Raw genomic sequence first — 19,585 nt, 5'->3', positions numbered from 1 at the left:
CATGGCTGTAGTGCCGCAACCTCACAATGCAGGTAAGGTGCCACATTCCTGACACCCGTGACCAACCGCTCATTCAACACAAAGTCAAACCAGCGGTACCCAAGGATTCTCTGATGAGACACAGTGCCAAAGGAGTCCAGTCTTCATCTCAGGCCACTGGATAGCATCCATGTCTCACAACCACATATCAAAACAGGAAGCTTATGTTTATTTGAGCCGTTTATTACACAAGAATCAGGATTTATAAAATGTGAACCTGGCGTGAAAATTGGCTTAATGTTATGGCAAATTTTGATCATCCATAGGCCCTGTGCAGACTCTTTTAGTGTTGGCATTTTTGAATCTCCAGGTGGCAGAACGTAAAGAGCTTCTTTAAATAAAAAAGTCAATACAAATAAAATGCTTTGTGAGGATTAAATAAATAATCTGAATGAAAGGTTAAAACCAGGGGCTCCTCTTTCTCCCTGAGCCCCCAGTGTCTCTCTTTATCTTCACTCAGCCCCAGCTCACCCATGGCACATCTGTCCTCAATGGCACTCATAGGGGTTACCCCAATATTTCTTCCTCCTCCCAACTGCATCCTTGCCACCAGTAACACACCTCAAAACAGCCGAATAGTCGTTTAAGTTGAATTGATTTTTGTTTCTTCTTATTGCAGCACAGTGTCATCCAGCATTAATGCACTAACTGCTGTCACAGTGGAAGACTTCATCAAACCTCTTTACCCAACAGTCACTGAACGTCGCCTGGCCTGGGTGTCAAATGGACTCAGTAAGTAGGACCGTTGATTAAATTAAACTCGGTGTTTGCTTTGGATTTAATGCACTTGAAAATGCAATTACAGCATAGTATGAGCTTTCAACTTGAACGTCATGGTGATAGAAAGGTTAGCATTGCTGTGTGAGGGCTACAGGAGGCTATGGCCTCGTCCACACTACTACTATGGTTTCATTTGTGTCCATTTCTGAAAGCGTTGGTTCTAATTGAACTCTGATTGGTTTGTGCTTTTTACATCGCTCTTCCCTGATTGGATCCTGCTCATTAAAATGACTTGTTCCCTAACCCTAACCTTTCACAGAAAACACCCATATTCTGACGTAGCAGACACAGAAGAGTTGTTTCCATGGCATCTAAATTTATTTTTTTACAATTTGAATAAAAAGCAAATTACTTAACTGGTTGCTACAGTTTTGTAACAAATCTCTTGGCCAGCAGTGTTAACGTACCTTCAAGGTTCACCCGCTTTGAGTAGTGCCAGTGCACACTGTGGCACTGAGGTCAAGCGACTACTCACACAGCACAACAGAGTTACCCATCGTCTATATGCTGTGAAATTGAAGAGTCTTGACACACAAAGACAAGGTTTGGGGCAGCCACCCGTGTACTTCTAGCCATGGCTGCAAAAAGGCAAATAAGTTGCTCAGATGTGTACAGAGTTGAGTCCAAAACAGAACTGAGGTTACAGGGAAGTTGTCTTGTATTAAAGGTAGGCAGGTGGAAGTGACGTCGTTCTTGGTGCCAGAACAGGAATTGACGTTCTCGGTCTGAACCAGGCAGAATTTTCCGTGTTTGGTCTGTAGAGATTAAAGAGGACGGTTTAGTGCACACTGCCACCCCCTGGCCTAGCTGCCTCCCATGGGCACATGTGTGACAATGCTTAAGCTGTATGAGCTCGTTTGGTCTAATTTACATTGTCATGACGTGGGTGGTCAGACTCTACATTGTCACACAGATGCAATTGGGAAACTGCTGATGGGCCTAAATGATAGCAATTCCACGCTAGACCAGGGGGCTGCAGGGTGCGCTGACTGTCTCTCTCGATCTCTTGTAGACCGTCCACGGGAAATCCCTCACGGTACTGTCGCCACTGATGACATCACTTACGGTTCTGGTGCCGATGATGGTGTCACTTCAAGTCCCAATGATGTCACTCCCAGTTTCGGCGGCAATGATGGTGTCACTTCCAGTTCCGCCTAGATGCTTTCCTTGACTGGCCTTTAAAGCCGCCATCTTGTCTCAATAACTTCAGTTCTGTGTTGGACTCACATCTGTGAACATCTCTGTTCAATTTAAACCTCATTTTTGCAGTCCTTGAACAATATACGAGTGGCTGCCCCAAACCTTCATGATGTCTAAGACTCATTCTTGTGACAACATGTATAAAGCATATACACTACGACGGCTGCACAATGAATTTTGTGAGATTTGATAGTGACATCAGAAAATCGGCTTGTGAGACATGACAGACATTTTTCTGATGGTACGACGGTCCAATAGTAAGATGCAACTGGACATCACAACCCCTTTAATGCTGCACATTAAGCGATGGCTGATGACATTGAAAATCGGTGACTGCAAATCCCAAATATCACTCACTGTATGCCTGCTGTACAGTAGGTGAACAATTATGTCACATGCATTTTTGGTCATTTGAGTGCAGAAGAATATAATTCTATAATATAACGTAAAAATGCTAGCATGGATGGGGATCAGTTTCATTTAAAAACACAAACACAAATTTCATTATCGTTTTTATGGATTGTTTTTCTTCATCTGTTCTTTAATTATGTTTTATCTAACTGCCTTACCTTAACCTTTCTTATTTCTATTTGTCTGTTTTATTTCATTCTGTCTGTTACCTGTTATTAGATGTAAATGAGAAGGCAAATTTCATGTTTTCTTGTGTAAACATGACTAAATAAGAAACCTAAACCTAAATAAAGAAACCTAAACCTAAACCTAATCAGGCACATGAGGAAGTATCTAATCGGATTTGAAAAAAATAAAGTACTGCACAGTATGTCCTGCTGATCTGCAATTCATCTGAAAAGAATAAAACTTATTGTAATGAAAATAAATCAAAATATATTACATAAAAACATTAAACAAAATGGATCAACTGAAATGAATGCAGACGTGGACAAATTTGTTGGTCCCCTTACAGATCGTTGAAAAAGTGCTGTATACCCCCTGAAAAGTGATGACATGAAAAGCCATTGTCCCCTGTTTACCTGCGTGGCTTTGACATGTCATCAAGTAAACTAAAGCTCGTGAGAAAAAGGATCAAGGGTTGCTTACTCAACAAAGAAATTCTAAAATGGTCTGGACACACTTGTTGGAACAACTAAGAGAGATCATCAATAATCGGATTTGTGTGAAATTTCAAACTAGCTGTTTTCTGTAATTCGTGTCACATACGTCTCCAATCATGCAATCAGTCATTCAGAGCCCATCTGAAACGTTGTGCCTGTAATTCTCCATAGTAATACCCTCTACCATTTTCTTTCTTTCATTGATGCCCACTGATCAGCTACTCATTCAGTTATATATTCTGCTCAGCTTGTTCTTTGTTTTTGTTGCAGGCATCTTTTATGGAGCAATTTGCATCTCGATGGCAGCCATGTCCTCTCTAATGGGTAGCATCCTTCAGGTACGTTTAAAAAATGACATTAGATATTTGATTTGAATGACATTTCATTACATCCAAAATTTGTTCTTTTTTTTTAATTACTTTATCTCAAATAAATACATAAAAAATCATTTTTACACACCCCATATATGCTTAATCCTTTTCAAGTAATCAAACTAAAACTAAGACACTCCCAAGAAACATGCAAAACCAGAAGGCTAGAAATGACATTTTAATCTGGGAATTTATCCTAATAAAATTAAAGAATGTAGGAGAAACAACATTGCTGACTAGGAGAGATGAATGGGGTGGGGCTACACAAATACCTCAGCCTACTAATTTTTTGATTGGTTGTGTAATCATCTTTATGACTACTTGATAAGCCCCTCCCACATTATAGTCACGCCTTCTTTCGGACACATTCTAAGGGTTCTGTTCAATAAGGGCGCATACAAAAAGGCGAGCTTCAAAAGAGCGACCTCAATTGGGCGCGGCGAATAAAGGCAAATGCAACAAAATTATTACAGAAAATTTATTAGATAAAGGCAATGATTGAACGTATAAAAAGGCAAAAGCAAGAATATTAAAACATCCAATTAATTAATGCATGAACTTCTAACAAACTATTTCTAAAGCTCTCTATATTTCGTTGTTTTCTGCTCTTACTCATTGTTGTGTTACACTTGAAGCTGTAGATTATGTGCAATGCCACATAGATATTTTATTATTATCTACCATTATTGTCTATCTATTATTATCTAAATTATCTACGCCGTGCTCAATTGAGGTCGCCCTTTTGAAGTTCGCCTTTTTTGTGCGCGCCCTTATTGAAGGATACCCATTCTAAGATCCCTTCTGACACCTTCTCAACTGTGGTCTTTTTCCTTCTCTTGTGTTCACTTTTACACTTAATCCAGTAGAGGACATGAGCTGTATGTTCTCCTGGCATGGAGGTCCAGTAGTTAGTATGGCTGCCTCACAGCTGCAGTATCCTGAGTGTGTGTGTGTGTGTGTGTGTGCATGTGTATGTATGGACTTTGCATATTCTTCCAATGTCTATTTGAGATGTTTGTTCTGTGTACTCTGTTTTTTTTTACCCCAAAGACATGCAAGCTAAATTAAATAGACCCTGTTTATTATCTCAACAAGATTTTAAAAAGAAGAGTCAGATGTTTTTCAAGCCTTTGATATAATGAAGAAAAACAAATTCCAAACCTGATGGGAATGTACCAATTGTACTGAAAGAAATAAAAGATGCCATCTATAAACCCTTATTAGGCATATTTGAACAGTCACTTAAAAAAAAGGATCTGAGGACTGGAAAGTAGCCAATGTGACTACAATCTTCAAGAAGGGAGATAAAATCGATCCTGGTAATTACAGACCAATTAGTCTTACTTCTGCGACATGCAAACTATAATAAGAAATAAATTAGAAAAGTACCTAAATGAGAATAATATACAAAAGAGGCAGCTGCAGAAGATCCTGCCAAACCAGTCTTTTAGATATTTTTGAACTGGCAACTGGAAAAGTTGAGAAAAGAAAAGCGTGATATAATTTACTTAGAATTTCAAAAAGCTGTTGATGCGGTTGTTCCACGCCAAAGATTAACCCTTGTGTAAAATTCACACTAAAACATGGCGTATGGACAGAACTAGAAATATGCGTATGCACAAAAATATTCAGATGCAGGAAACTGTGCATAAGCCAAAAAGAATTTCAGCGAAAGTGGAGGCAAAGAAAAATGAACTATTTGGTGGCTTAAGCAGTGGTATAAGGAACAATAGGAAATAATGAAGAGACACTCAAAAGTTCAATTTCAGAAAGTTGCACAGTGCCCGAAATAAAAAAGAAGTGGTCAGGTATCAAAGTTGACATGAAAAGGCGCGTTGTAGCTCACCATCTGTGTGTCAACCACTGGTGGAAGCAGTGGAATTCCAGGGCTCACACTATTTGAGCAGCAAGGTGCTGCAATTATTGGCGAGAAACTTATATTTGGTATTTTACCAGTGGGTGAGTGGAAGATATCATTTTTTTTTTTCACTTACCATTATCCATACTCAAATAAGTAGGCAGCAGATGCGCTATTACTGTTTATTCTGTTTCAGACTAAGGCGGTGATGGTGCTGCTGTGCCAAGCACAATTCGGTCGCTGGCTGCACTGGGCGACCTACTGGCCATGAGCTGACAGATGCTGTTCTGTAGTCACAAAATGCAATAGTGTATACTGTAAGAGATGTGGAGAAAGGAATTAAGGAATACAAATATCAAATACTATGTGATATTGACCACAAACTTAACGAACTGGTTAAAAAACAAATGCATCTGATTACCTGTTTTTACATTCTGCTAATTACATTCAAAGGAAGTTGTAACACTGTCTGGTGGAGTGGTGGCTCTGAGGCTAAGGATCTGCGCTGGTATCCCAAAGGTTGCCGGTTCGAATCCCTGTCACTGCCAAAAGAGATCCTACTCTGCTGGGCCCTTGAGCAAGGCCCTTAACCTGTAATTTCTCCAGGGGGCGCTGTACAATGGCTGACCCTGCGCTCTGACCCCAAGGGGTATGCGAAAAAAACTAACAAACACTGTTGTAAGTTGCTCTGGATAAGAGCGTCTGCTAAATGATGTAAATGTAAATGTCTGATTTGGCTGATCATTTGGAGGGTCAGGGTTAGGTTAATTATATTGCATCTCTTCAGGTACGGGCAAGCCACGATAGTGTGCCACATTTTGCAGCATGCTACATGCTTTCACATTGTGAGACACTTTCTGTGCACTATAGAGCAGCACTCCAACAATCTTATCCAGGCAGTGCCAACGGCCCTTAAACTGCCCTATAGTACATTCTACAACTGGCCAAACCAGAGAGTGGAGGTCATTTTAACATCAGTCTTGTTCGGTGGGTTGGCAAGCAGGCTACCCGCTGTCACCTAAGTAATCATGTTATATGGTTACATCATACAGATAACATACAATTTTGACCAAAGGGGTAATATTAAATGTCTTACCTTACCGAGAAGCCAGCTATCACACACTACTATTTCTCAGAATGAATGAATCATGAGTTGAGCCAGGCCATCACGCCACAACATTAATGATACTCATTTTCACATCACAGATAATTTGCACACTAACAGAGTGGAAATGCTATCTACATAAGCAAATTCATTCTCTGAAGGCACCTTTATGGCGATGTGCATGAAGTCGACTGCTCTGATTACATTTGGAAAACTAGATGGTGCTGCAAATTATACTTTGATATTTGCTCTTTCAACCACAGTGTAAGAAAATCTTATATATCTGGATGACAAGCAGATAATACCATCCCATACAGCTGGCATAGCGTGAATCAGTGATGACTGAGAAAAACCTGATCGATCAGCTAGTTCACGCTGACTCTAAAAACCCAAGCGTGGACAGAACTTGCAAAGGAGAAGGTAGAACTCAATTCCTTAAAGACTGCCTTTGTAAAGCTGGTGCCAGTTCAGCACACAGCTCCATGAGAATCGCTCTTGGAAATTGAAATCGACTTAGAAGCCAGTCATCATCATGGAACAAGAAATCAGTACGGTGTGTAAATACGCACTCTTTTCTAATTCTTCTAACACTACAGCAGCCATGGTTGTTGGAATAGTTTAGCCATTCCATGCACCATTATATTGTTAGAGAATGATTACAATCAAGTGCCTTAAATTTGTAAACAATATGTAATTAATTTCTCTGTATTTCATTAAGCTCACTTCATGGATGCAAATGTTAAAAAGAAAGGAAGACCACACAGAAACATTAGCATTGCTTTGATGCTGGGTGCCGCCCATTTACAGAACTGAGCAGAAACAAGCGTGTGCATTGTCTGAGGCTACCTTGGAAATATCCGTAGCATTACACAAAGTTTAGTTTTTATACATCTCAACGTCAGCATGGAAACGGGTGTACGCAATATTTTTGTGCATATGCACTGTTTTTAACATGAAGCCTCAGGTCATTATTTGGCCACAATAATCAGCCCAGCATAGTCAATAGACACTTCCCTAGCACTCATGGACACTTAAAAGACCATCGCACCAAACTTAAGTCAGTTCCTCCTTCCTCATTGACTTCAATGCATTTCATAGAGTTTGCCAAAACTCCCAAAAATTTCCACATTTGTGCCGACCTTAAATTGAAGCAAATTCAGCCTAGTTCGTTCGTCACTATCTGAGGATAAGTTTTAATGACAGGATTGGCATTCAGACATTGTAAGAGATTAGATAGACCACGTTAAAGAGTTAGGGCACCACCCGGTTACCCCATATACCTGAAGAGCAGAAAACAGGCCACAATTGCAAAGAATGTTTCAGACATGAGTGCCATAGTGAACTGAACGACAAACTTCTGGTTATACTGTATGATAGATAGATAGATAGATAGATAGATAGATAGATAGATAGATAGATAGATAGATAGATAGATAGATAGATAGATAGATAGATAGATAGATAGATAGATAGATAGATAGATAGATAGATAGATAGATAGATAGATAGATAGATAGATACTTTATTAATCCCAATGGGAAATTCACATTCTTCAGCAGCAGCATACTGATACAATAAATAATATTAAATTAAAGAATGATAATAATGTAGGTGAAAAAACAGACAATAAATATGTATAATGTTAAATGTTAACGTTTACCCCCCCGGGTGGAATTAAAGAGTCGCATAGTTTGGGGGAGGAACGATCTCCTCAATCTGTCAGTGGAGCAGGACATTGACAGCAGTCTGTCGCTGAAGCTGCTCTTCTGTCTGGAGATGATACTATTAAGTGGATGCAGTGGATTCTCCATAATTGATAGGAGCCTGCTGAGCGCCCTTCGCTCTGCCACAGATGTTAAACTGTCCAGCTCCATGCCAACAATAGAGCTTGCCTTCCTCACCAGTTTGTCCAGGCGTGAGGCGTCTTTCCTCTTAATGCTGCCTCCCCAGCACACCACTGCGTAGAAGAGGGTGCTCGCCACAACTGTTTGATAGAACATCTGCAGCATCTTATTGCAGATGTTGAAGGACGCCAGCCTTCTAAGGTAGTGTAACCGGCTCTGTCCTTTCTTGCACAGCGCATCAGTATTGGCAGTCGAGTCTAATTTATCATCCAGCTGCACTCCCAGATATTTATAGGTCTGCACCATCTGCTCACAGTCACCTTTGATGATCACTTGGTCTATGAGGGGTCTAGGCCTCTTAAAATCCACCACCAGCTCTTTGGTTTTGCTGGTGTTCAGGTGTAGGTGGTTTGAGTCGCACCATTTAACAAAGTCATTGATTAGGTCCCTATACTCCTCCTCCAGCCCATTCCTGATGCAGCCCACGATAGCAGTGTCATCAGCGAACTTTTGCACATGGCAGGACTCCGAGTTGTATTGGAAGTCCGATGTATAGGCTGAACAGGACTGGAGAAAGTACAGTCCCCTGCTGCGCTCCTGTGTTGTTGACCACAATGTCAGACCTGCAGTTCCCAAGACGCACATACTGAGGTCTGTCTTTAACATAGTCCACGATCCATGCCACTAGGTATGAATCTAATCCCATCTCTGTCAGCTTGTCCCTAAGGAGCAGAGGTTGGATTGTGTTGAAGGCGCTAGAGAAGTCTAGAAACATAATTCTTACAGCACCACTGCCTCTGTCCAAGTGAGAGAGGGATCGGTGTAGCATATAGATGATAGCATCCTCTGCTCCCACCTTCTCCAGATATGCAAACTGCAGAGGGTCAAGGGCGTGTTGAACCTGTGGCCTAAGGTGGTGAAGCAGCAGCCTCTCCATGGTCTTCATCACATGTGATGTCAGAGCAACAGGCCGAAAGTCATTCAGCTCACCAGGACATGATACCTTTGGGACTGGGGTGATACAAGATGTTTTCCAAAGCCTCGGGACTCTCCCCTGTTCCAGGCTCAGGTTGAAGATGCGCTGTAGAGGACCCCCCAGCTCCGATGCACAGACCTTCAGCAGTCGTGGCGATACTCCATCTGGACCCGCTGCTTTGCTGGCACGAAGTCTCCTCAGCTCTCTGCTCACTTGCGCTGTTGTAATTATGGGTGGGGATGTCTTCCCTATGCTGGTATCAGAAGAAGGATGTGTGGAGGGTGCAGTACTCTGAGGTGAGTGTGAGAGTGGGTTATGGTGGTCAAACCTGTTAAAGAAGATGTTCATTTGGTTTGCTCTCTTCACGTCTCTCTCGATGGTGATACCTCGCTTCGAGCTGCAGCCAGTGATGATCTTCATCCCATCCCACACTACCTTCATGCTGTTATTCTGCAACTTCTGCTCCAGCTTTCTCCTGTACTGCTCCTTCGCCGCCCTGAGCTGGACTCGGAGTTCCTTCTGCACGCGCTTGAGCTCATGCTGATCACCGTCTTTAAAAGCCGTTTTCTTCTGGTTCAAAAGGCCCTTGATGTCACTTGTAATCCATGGCTTGTTGTTAGCATAGCAGCGTACAGTTCTTACTGGAACTACAATGTCCATACAGAAGTTGATGTAGTCAGTAGTGCAGTCAACAACTTCCTCAATGTTCTCACTATGTGATCCCTGCAGGATATCCCAGTCTGTAGTTCCAAAACATTCTCTGAGAGTATTCTCAGCCTCCGGGGTCCACTTCCTGAATGATCGTGTGGTTGCAGGTAGGACTCTCACTTTTGGTTTATAGTGAGGCTGAAGCAGAACCAGGTTATGATCTGCTTTCCCAAGCGCAGGCAGCGGGGTGGCGCTGTATGCGTCTTTAACGTTTGCATACAGTAAATCAATAGTCTTATTTCCCCGGGTGTTACAGTCCACATACTGGGAGAATGCAGGTAATGTTTTGTCCAGCGTCACATGGTTAAAGTCTCCAGCGATTAGCACAAGCGCCTCAGGGTGCTGCGTTTGTAACTTAGCAACAGCAGAATGGATGATGTCACTCGCTGATTCCTCGTTCGCCCGAGGAGGGATGTACACGATGACAACAATGACATGTCCAAACTCTCTGGGCAAGTAATAGGGACGCAGACTTATGGCCAACAGTTCGATATCCCTGCAGCAAGTGGAGATTTTGACGTTAACATGTCCAGAGTGACACCACTGTGTATTAACATAGAGAGCGAGTCCTCCTCCTTTGTGCTTCCCACAGGTACTTGCATCTCTGTCTGCTCTAACTGTGCTAAACCCGGGTAGCTCCACGTTGGCATCTGGGATGGTGTTATTTAGCCACGTTTCGCAAAAACACAACAAACTGCATTCTCTGTAGGTCCTGACATTTTTCACCAGCGCAGCCAGTTCGTCGATCTTATTTGAGATTGAGTTTACATTCCCCAGAATCACAGAAGGCACCGAAGGCTTGAAACGGCACTTTCTCGCAAGCCGCTTCATTTTTAGCTTAGTGCCGGCTCTGCGGCCACGATACCACCTTCTTACCTCGTCAGGTAAATAGGGAACCACACCGGCACTGGCATTTGTTCTCAGCGCTCGAAGCTGAGTACTTGAATAGGCGAGTCTCGGCGTGTAAAAATCCATGCCCACGTTGTAAAAGTAAGTGTGTCCAGGGAACAAATCCACATAAAATAAAGTAATAGGAGTGATCAATAAATAAAAATAGAAAAATAAAAGTAGAAAAGTACACATACACATACAGTCATACACGAAGCTGCTGAAAAGGCTGCCACTCACGGCGGCGCCGGATGTCAAAACCCATGTCCTCCTAGCAAGAAAAGGTGGGTCCAGGCGGATGGATAAAGGATATGACATCAGAGATGTTACACCTGTCAATCATCCAGTCAGCAGATAGAGCAGAAGGAAAGGCATTAGAACACAGCGCCAACCTCTGGAGCAGCGGGTAATTACAATCATTAGAGCCCTGTCCTGCTCCACTGACAGATTGAGGAGATCGTTTCTCCCCCAAACTATGCGACTCTTTAATTCCACCCAGAGGGGTAAACGTTAACATTCAACATTATACATAGTTATTGTCTGTTTTTCACCTGCATTGTTATCATTCTTTAATTTAATATTATTTATTGTATCAGTATGCTGCTGCTGAAGAATGTGAATTTCCCATTGGGATTAATAAAGTATCTATCTATCTATCTATCTATCTATCTATCTATCTATCTATCTATCTATCTATCTATCTATCTATCTATCTATCTATCTATCTATCTATCTATCTTAAGGTGTCCCCAATGTGCACACAATGTGTAAAAGAGAAAAATGGTGTGTACAAAAAATACCAGTAGAAATAACCCCTTAAAAGTTAAATTTATGTTAAATTTGAAAAAGTAAATTAATCCATCATTCAAATCAAACAGAATGTCTCTCTACTTTAATAACAGGAAACATACAAGAGAGATTTGCTTAGTGCTGGATGGATTTAATTATTGTATTTGTCAATTATTAACATATTTACAGAGGTCAGCAATTTCTTTCATTTAAAATGTATTTTAGCAACAGTGCATTTGTTAGGGTGGGCCTGACCCCTCACCCCATTAACTCCACCCATTGGTCAGAACCTGAAATTCTTTACTGTTTTTTTTTAGATATTATGAGGAGTTTTTCCTTTGTTTTTCATAACCTGCAGATTGGCAGCACCCTCTACACTTCACCTTTAGAAAATATAGACTGCTATGTCAGAAACTGACGCACATGAAGCAATATCATGTCAACAAGAAAGCATCCTCCTCAAGGATGGACCTATCCTCAGAGTGTTCTGGGTGCATACCAAGGGGCCTGTAACAGTAGGGGGACTTTTCCTAGATAAGCTCAATGAAACCTTCTAACATCTGCGAGTCAAATGATCAAGAGGGACAACAAAGCGATAAAAACCAAGAAACTCTGCACTGCATTAAGCAACCCAGTGGCTTCACATTACATTATTAAAAATATGATCAACTCTCTGTTATGGAGCTAAGTCACTGTATCCAGCAGGGGGCGGTCGCTCCCTTATTGAAATGAGTTCTTTTGTAATTGCGGCGTGTTACATAACCTGAAACTATATAGATATACAAGTGCTGGTCATAAAATTAGAATATCATGACAAAGTTGATTTATTTCAGTAATTCCATTCAAAAAGTGAAACTTGTGTATTAGATTCATTCATTACACACAGACTGATGTATTTCAAATGTTTATTTGTTTTAATGTTGATGATTATAACTGACAACTAATGAAAGTCCCAAATTCAGTATCTCGGAAAATTTGAATATCAATTAAGACCAATGCAAAAAAAGGATTTTTAGAAATGTTGGCCAACTGAAAGGTATGAACATGAAAATTATGAGCATGTACAGCACTCAATATTTAGTTGGAGCTCCTTTGGCCTGGATTACTGCAGCAATGCGGCGTGGCATGGAGTCGATCAGTCTGTGGCACTGCTCAGGTGTTATGAGAGCCCATGTTGCTCTGATAGTGGCCTTCAGCTCTTCTGAATTGTTGGGTCTGGCGTATTGCATCTTCCTCTTCACAATATCTATGGGGTTAAGGTCAGGTGAGTTTGCTGGCCAATCAAGGACAGGGATACCATGGTCCTTAAACCAGGTACTGGTAGCTTTGGCACTGTGTGCAGGTGCCAGGTCCTGTTGGAAAATGAAATCTGCATCTCCATAAAGTTTGTCAGCAGCAGGAAGCATGAAGTGCTCTAAAACTTCCTGGTAGACGGCTGCGTTGACCTTGGACCTCAGAAAACACAATGGACCAACACCAGCAGATGACATGGCACCCCAAACCATCACTGACTGTGGAAACTTTACACTGGACCTCACGCAACGTGGATTCTGTGCCTCTCCGCTCTTCCTCCAGACTCTGGGATCTTGATTTTCAAAGGAAATGCAAAATTTACTTTCATCAGAGAACATAACTTTTGACCACTCAGCAGCAGTCCAAAGGCGAGACGCTTCTGACGCTGTCTCTTGTTCAAGAGTGGCAAGGAATGCGACAGCTGAAACCCATGTTTTGCATACGTCTGTGCCTGGTGGTTCTTGAAGCACTGACTCCAGCTGCAGTCCACTCTTTGTGAATCTCCCCCACATTTTTGAATGGGTTTTGTTTCACAATCCTCTCCAGGGTGCGGTTATCCCTATTGCTTGTCCACTTTTTTCTGCCACATCTTGTCCTTCACTTCGCCTCTCTATTAATGTGCTTGGACACAGAGCTCTGTGAACAGCCAGCCTCTTTAGCAATGACCTTTGTGTCTTGCCCTCCTTGTGCAAGGTGTCAATGGTCGTCTTTTGGACAACTGTCAAGTCAGCAGTCTTCCCCCTGATTGTGTAGCCTACAGAACAAGACTGAGAGACCATTTAAAGGCTTTTGCAGGTGTTTTGAGTTAATTAGCTGATTAGAGTGTGGCACCAGGTGTCTTCAATATTGAACCTTTTCACAATATTCTAATTTTCCGAGATACTGAATTTGGGACTTTCATTAGTTGTCAGTTATAATCATCAACATTAAAAGAAATAAACATTTGAAATACATCAGTCTGTGTGTAATGAATGAATCTAATATACAAGTTTCACTTTTTGAATGGAATTACTGAAATAAATCAGCTTTGTCATGATATTCTAATTTTATGACCAGCACCTGTAATATAAAAAGGCGATACCCCTCCCTTAGTGATACGGCGGTAAGAAATCACATAGAAGAAATAACGTAGCTTTCTTTAATGACGGATTACGCTGCATTACAGACAAAGGAAGCCATGACAAGACCTTCGGGAGTGGGGGCCCGATGTGTAGAGTCTGCCATTTTCGTCGCTGTGCTGGAAGGATTTTCAGGATCGGATGACATTATCTCCCATTCGTCCATCGGCTTCAAGGGTGTGCCGGGCAATGTTCCAAGGCTTTCTACTCTTTCTTCATGTGCAGGCCACCACTTAGGTAAACCATGCCATTCCAAACAAAGCAAAGAGGATAGAGTTTCATGCTGAGTTTGACACACAGAAATGGTATACAATGTCCATTTTGCAGTTGTCCCTATTTTGTCTTCTAATGCTTGCCTAGCAGTTCTAAATGATGAGCCCCTGTGCTACATCTTGCCTTGTGTTAGCTGTGCATGTGAGTAGAAAATGATATTTGTACAGGGGGTGGCACAGTGGTAGAGCTGCTGCCTCGCAGTTAGGAGACCTCGGTTCGCTTCCCGGGTCCTCCCTGCGTGGAGTTTGCATGTTCTCCCCGTGTCTGCGTGGGTTTCCTCCCACAGTCTAAAGACATGCAGGTTTGGTGCATTGGCAATCTGAAATTGTCCGTAGTGTGTGCTTGGTGTGTGGGTGTGTGCCCTGTGGTGGGCTGGCTCCCTGCCCGGGATTTGTTCCTGCTTTGTGCCCTGTGCTGGCTGGGATTGGCTCCAGTAGACCCCCGTTACCCTGTGTTAGGATATAGCAGGTTGGAGGATGACTGACTGATATTTATACAGAGCACAGTGACATATTAAACATATACACTTATTACAGTCACCCAGGGGTCTTACTTTAGCCATGGTCCTCAGACACAAGCACAATGCTAATGTGAATGTCATTGTCATTAATGCAATAGAAAATAAAGTAAATCATCCATCCATTCAACCACCTTTCAAATCTGCTTATCCAGTTTTGGGTGGCAGATGAGGCCTATCCCAGCAAGCATTGGGTGCATGGCAGGAAAAATCTCTGGATAGGGTGCCAGTCCATCGCATGCTGCACACACACAACCACCCATTTCAGCATCACCAATCTACTTTTGGACTGTAGGATAAAACTTCAGCTTCCAGAAACAGCAAAACATAATAAAGTGAGAAAAAGCACCCAAAATGAACCTAAATGAGTGCACATCCACCCTGATCGACTTTTCTTTATTGAAATATTTTTATCCTATCCCATCAAGCCTTTCTTGTTTTCATAGGCAGCCCTCTCCATTTTTGGCATGATCAGTGGACCTCTACTGGGCCTCTACCTGCTTGGGATGTTTTTTCCTTGTGCAAACAGCATTGTAAGTTTATTTTCATGATTATTATTAATTCTAGCACTAATATTATCGGGCCTGTACAGTAAAAGGCAGAGGGTGATTGGGTGAAGATGTGCACCATGATGAAGTCTAAGGGGATTAGGCCAGCAGAGAGACTGAAGACGATGTGGATGGAGGTGTTATCAGGTGAGACAAGAAGAATAGGTCTCAACCCAAAGGAGAGTGGGGGGGCAACTGGCCAAACTGGGTAGTCCTGTCAATTATTTTTTATCACCAATATTAGTAAAATAACATTATTTTTCCCTGTTGTCGTTTTGTATTTGTGTGTGTTACTGTTTACTCTTCACTCATTTCATTTGGAGCTTTTATCTGTTCACTGTTTGCCTCATTTCATCATGTTGTGCTCACATCTACTTCACCACGTGCTGCTTTGCTCATTATAAATCTCCTGCAATGTGACACTTCTGCTCTTTTCTTACAGGGAGGGCTGGTGGGGCTATTCACTGGACTCATCTTGACACTCTGGGTGGGCATCGGAGCTCAGATTTACCCACCGCTGCCTGAGAAAACAAATCCTTTACACCTCAGCACAGCCGGATGTGTCTTCAACTACACAGAGCCACCGATGCAAAGCACTGCTCTCCCCTGGAGTTCGGCTGTAACAACCACGATGGCAAGTCTGGACCAGTAAGTTCTTCTCCTTTGTAATACTACTGGCGATGTATATTGAATAGCAGGGGGCATCAAAGCTTTTAAAATGTTTCATCAACAATGAAAACAAATACAGCACATAATACTGGGCAACCCGAACCAGTCCTAGATGGATGCTTCTCATCTTTTATGTATTTAATTTATCTTCTAACTAATCCTCCTCACAATAGATAGATAGATACTTTATTAATCCCAAGGGGAAATTCACATACTCCAGCAGCATACTAATAAAAACCAATATTAAATTAAAGAGTGATAACAATGCAGGTATACAGACAGACAATAACTTTGAATAATGTTAACGTTTACCCCCCAGGTGGAATTGAAGAGTCGCATAGTTTGGGGGAGGAACAATCTTCTCAGTCTGTCAGTGGAGCAGGACGGTGACAGCAGTCTGCTGCTAAAGCTGCTCTTCTGTCTGGAGATGGCACTGTTCAGTGGATGCAGTGGATTCTCCCTGATTGACAGGAGCCTGCTGAGCGCCCGTCGCTCTGCCATGGATGTCAAACTGTCCATTTCCATACCTACAATACAGCCTGCCTTCCTCACCAGTTTGTCCAGGCGTGAGGCGTCCTTCTTCTTTATGCTGCCTCCCCAGCACACCACTGCGTAGAAGAGGGCGCTCGCCACAACCGTCTGATAGAACATCTGCAGCATCTTATTGCAGATGTTGAAGGACACCTGCCTCTAAGGAAGTATAGTCGGCTCTGTCCTCTCTTGCACAGAGAATCAGTATTGGCAGTCCAGTCTAATTTATCATCCAGCTGCACTCTCAGGTATTTATAGGTCTGCACCCTCTCCACACTGTCACCTCTGATGATCAGGGGGTCCATGAGGGGTCCGGGCCTCCTAAAATCCACCACCAGCTCCTTGATTTTGCTGGTGTTAATAAACACAATGCATACCTATTTTAGTAGAGGGCATCAAAGTTTTTCAAATGCTTTGTCAAGAAGGAGAACAGAAGTGCAGCACTTAATATCGGGCCAGTCAAACCAGTCTATATACAGTATATATACTGTATGTACAGTATATATTCTAGGGGGCTTTGCCCCCTGCTCGCTTCGCTTGCCAACCCCCACCCAAAAAGCGTACCCCACAGTTCAACATTTTAAACAGGTTAGTGCGTTAACTTTTTAAAACGTCAACTTTACCCTACTCGTAAGTTTTTTTTTTTCATTATCCCTCAACCACCAAACTTCACAGTTGGCACAATGCAGTCAGGCAGTTCAAACTCAGACTCGCTCATTCGACTGCCAACAACAACAACAATATTTATTTCTATAGCATTTTCATATAAAAGATGTAGCTCAAATTGCTTTACAGGATCTAGGAAGAGAAAAAATAAAATAAAAAAATAAAATTAGGCAATACTAATTAATATAGAATAAAGTGAGGTCCGATGGCCAGGGAGGACAGAAAAAACACAAAAAAATCCAGACGGCCGGAGAAAAAAAAACAAAATCTGCAGGGGTACCAAGGCCACGAGACCACCCAGCCCCCTCTAGGCATTGTTCCTAACATCAATGACCTCAATCAGTCCTCATGGTATTCAGGGTTCACATGGAAGAACTTGATGATGACGGTCATGTGGACTTCTGGCCTTTAATCCATCAATGTAGGGACTTTGATCGGGTGGTGGTGGAGCAGATCGGCACCACAGAAAACTGGAAAAAGGACAGCAGAGAAAATAGGGGTCTCTGCCAAACAGAGAAGTGTGATTCGTCACTCCATAGGACACATTTCTACTGCTCCACAGTCCACTCCATCCGACACTTGGCATTGGACTTGGTGATGTTTTTTTTAACAGTTTTATCACAGGAAGGTTAAACGGTTTGTTCAGGGTCGCACAATGAAGCAGAGGTGGGAATTAACCTGGCAACATTAGATGTTATAATATTGTAACACCCACAACCAGTCAGGGAGGAACAACACCAGTACACGGTTTAGGAATTTGAAACTGATGAGCTTTTATTGATTACTTCCCAGCTGAATTCCCACGGTTCTATCTGTGGGAGACCTCTCAACTTTTCTACCTGCAATCAGACTCGTTTGAGTCTTTTACATTGCTTGTGTTCTAGTGCCGTCTTAACATACGTCAATAATGGGCACTGACCGGGGGCCCACAGTGTTTCTGATGCCTATGTTTTGCTATCAAACCAAGGGCTTCAGAGCAATACTTGGCCAGGGGGTCCATGTTGCTGTTAAGACTACCCTGAGTTGCCCACTTCAGTGTTATAGCCCCAAAGTACGCCACTCTTTGACTCTTGTTCTCCTCTACTAGATCGTTCACTCTGCACTGTTCCTGCACACCGTGCTACTCCTCGTCCCCACAGGTGGTGCTACTGCACACTGCCGACAGAGTGAGCCCCCCTTCTAGCACCTTCCACACTTACATCTGGGACCTCCTGCTCCCGCTGAGGTGTTTCATTAGCAGATCACACTGGGCCTTCTTCTGCGATCACAGTGCTCAGCAGCTGTCCAGCCCCATGGCCCTCTCAGTCTCCGGCCGGATCATTACACTATTTACAATAAATGTTGTTGGAAATACTCCCCACCAAAGAACAATCCATGAAGAGAATCCATAAAAAGAATCTTAACAAGGGACAAGCTGATGAAACATTTCCAGAACCGCCAGACCCTGTGGGTCAGATTTTGGGGGATGTGTGCCTCTTATGACTACTCTGACTGGCTTCTCCTTCTGCTGCTGTGTTTCAGACATCGCCCCGGAATCGCAGACAGCTGGTACTCTCTGTCCTACTTATACTTCTGCCCTGTTGGGACCCTCACGGCTCTGCTCCTGGGGCTCATTGTGAGTCTGCTGACAGGTGAGGCCCCCTTTTTAACGGGGGGACAGATGTTTTCTTTTTTTATTATAAAGTCAAACTTTTTTTTTCTGCCAAAATCCTACCACACCAGTTTCTGAATTTAACTGCAAGGAATTTAAATGGAATTGTGTGTGTCATTCACTGCCTTTACATGAATGGCTTATATGTTCTACTTGCTATGCTTTATGGTAATATCTGATATTTATACATTTTTAATTTGGTTATTTTGAGATGATCTTTCATTTATTTACTTTATTTGCCATTCCTGTGTTTTAGTAATGGTATGGCATGGTGATAATGGTGGCATTGCTGATGGTCCAGCTCACCATTACCTTAATAAAGTTTCTGATATAGCCTGTGGACATGTAAGAAATAATGATCTGTGTTTAAAATGATGCCTTCTGAATCAGACTGTGTACACAGGGCCATCTTAATAGCATCATAGGCCCCTGGGACCCCTGTTTTGACAGCAAAACAGAAACCTGCATAGGTATCAGAGACATGGTGGGCCCCCGGCCAGTGCCCATATGTTAAGGCAGCCCCGACAAGACTCATGGCCATCATGGCTGCCATAGGTGCATCTACTGGGGCAGGGGTGCCCAACTCCAGTCCTGGAGGGCCGCAGTGGCTGTAGGTTTTCATGCTAACCCTTTTCTTAATTAGTGATCTGTTTTTGCTGCTAATTAACTTCTTTTGAATTAATTTTAA

The 19,585-nt window shown here is 42.5% G+C and overlaps 2 protein-coding genes across 4 annotated transcripts in view; one reads left to right on the top strand and one right to left on the bottom strand.

Moving 5' to 3' along the window:
• Positions 1 to 19,585, bottom strand: part of slc25a55a (solute carrier family 25 member 55a) — a 640,168-nt gene that overhangs the window by 279,610 nt on the left and 340,973 nt on the right. Inside the window, exon 1 of one of the 3 annotated variants that reach the window (XM_051924473.1) lies at positions 13,084 to 13,096. The exons of the other annotated variants lie outside the window; for them this stretch is intronic. The gene's annotated coding sequence lies outside the window, so the exon portion shown is untranslated. Of the gene's footprint in view, positions 1 to 13,083; positions 13,097 to 19,585 lie in introns of those variants that run through there. 3 annotated transcript variants of the gene reach the window in all.
• slc5a8l (solute carrier family 5 member 8, like) overlaps positions 1 to 19,585 on the top strand; it is an 86,528-nt gene that overhangs the window by 59,159 nt on the left and 7,784 nt on the right. The window contains exons 9-13 of the mRNA XM_028796489.2: positions 659 to 771; positions 3,363 to 3,430; positions 15,279 to 15,365; positions 15,823 to 16,028; positions 18,768 to 18,877. Coding sequence (XP_028652322.1) covers positions 659 to 771; positions 3,363 to 3,430; positions 15,279 to 15,365; positions 15,823 to 16,028; positions 18,768 to 18,877 — 584 coding nt within the window. The remainder of the gene's footprint in view (positions 1 to 658; positions 772 to 3,362; positions 3,431 to 15,278; positions 15,366 to 15,822; positions 16,029 to 18,767; positions 18,878 to 19,585) is intronic.

The sequence above is a fragment of the Erpetoichthys calabaricus genome, chromosome 3, assembly GCF_900747795.2.
Source record: "Erpetoichthys calabaricus chromosome 3, fErpCal1.3, whole genome shotgun sequence".
Lineage (NCBI taxonomy): Eukaryota > Metazoa > Chordata > Cladistia > Polypteriformes > Polypteridae > Erpetoichthys > Erpetoichthys calabaricus.
This window is presented reverse-complemented; position numbering and strand designations above follow the sequence as displayed.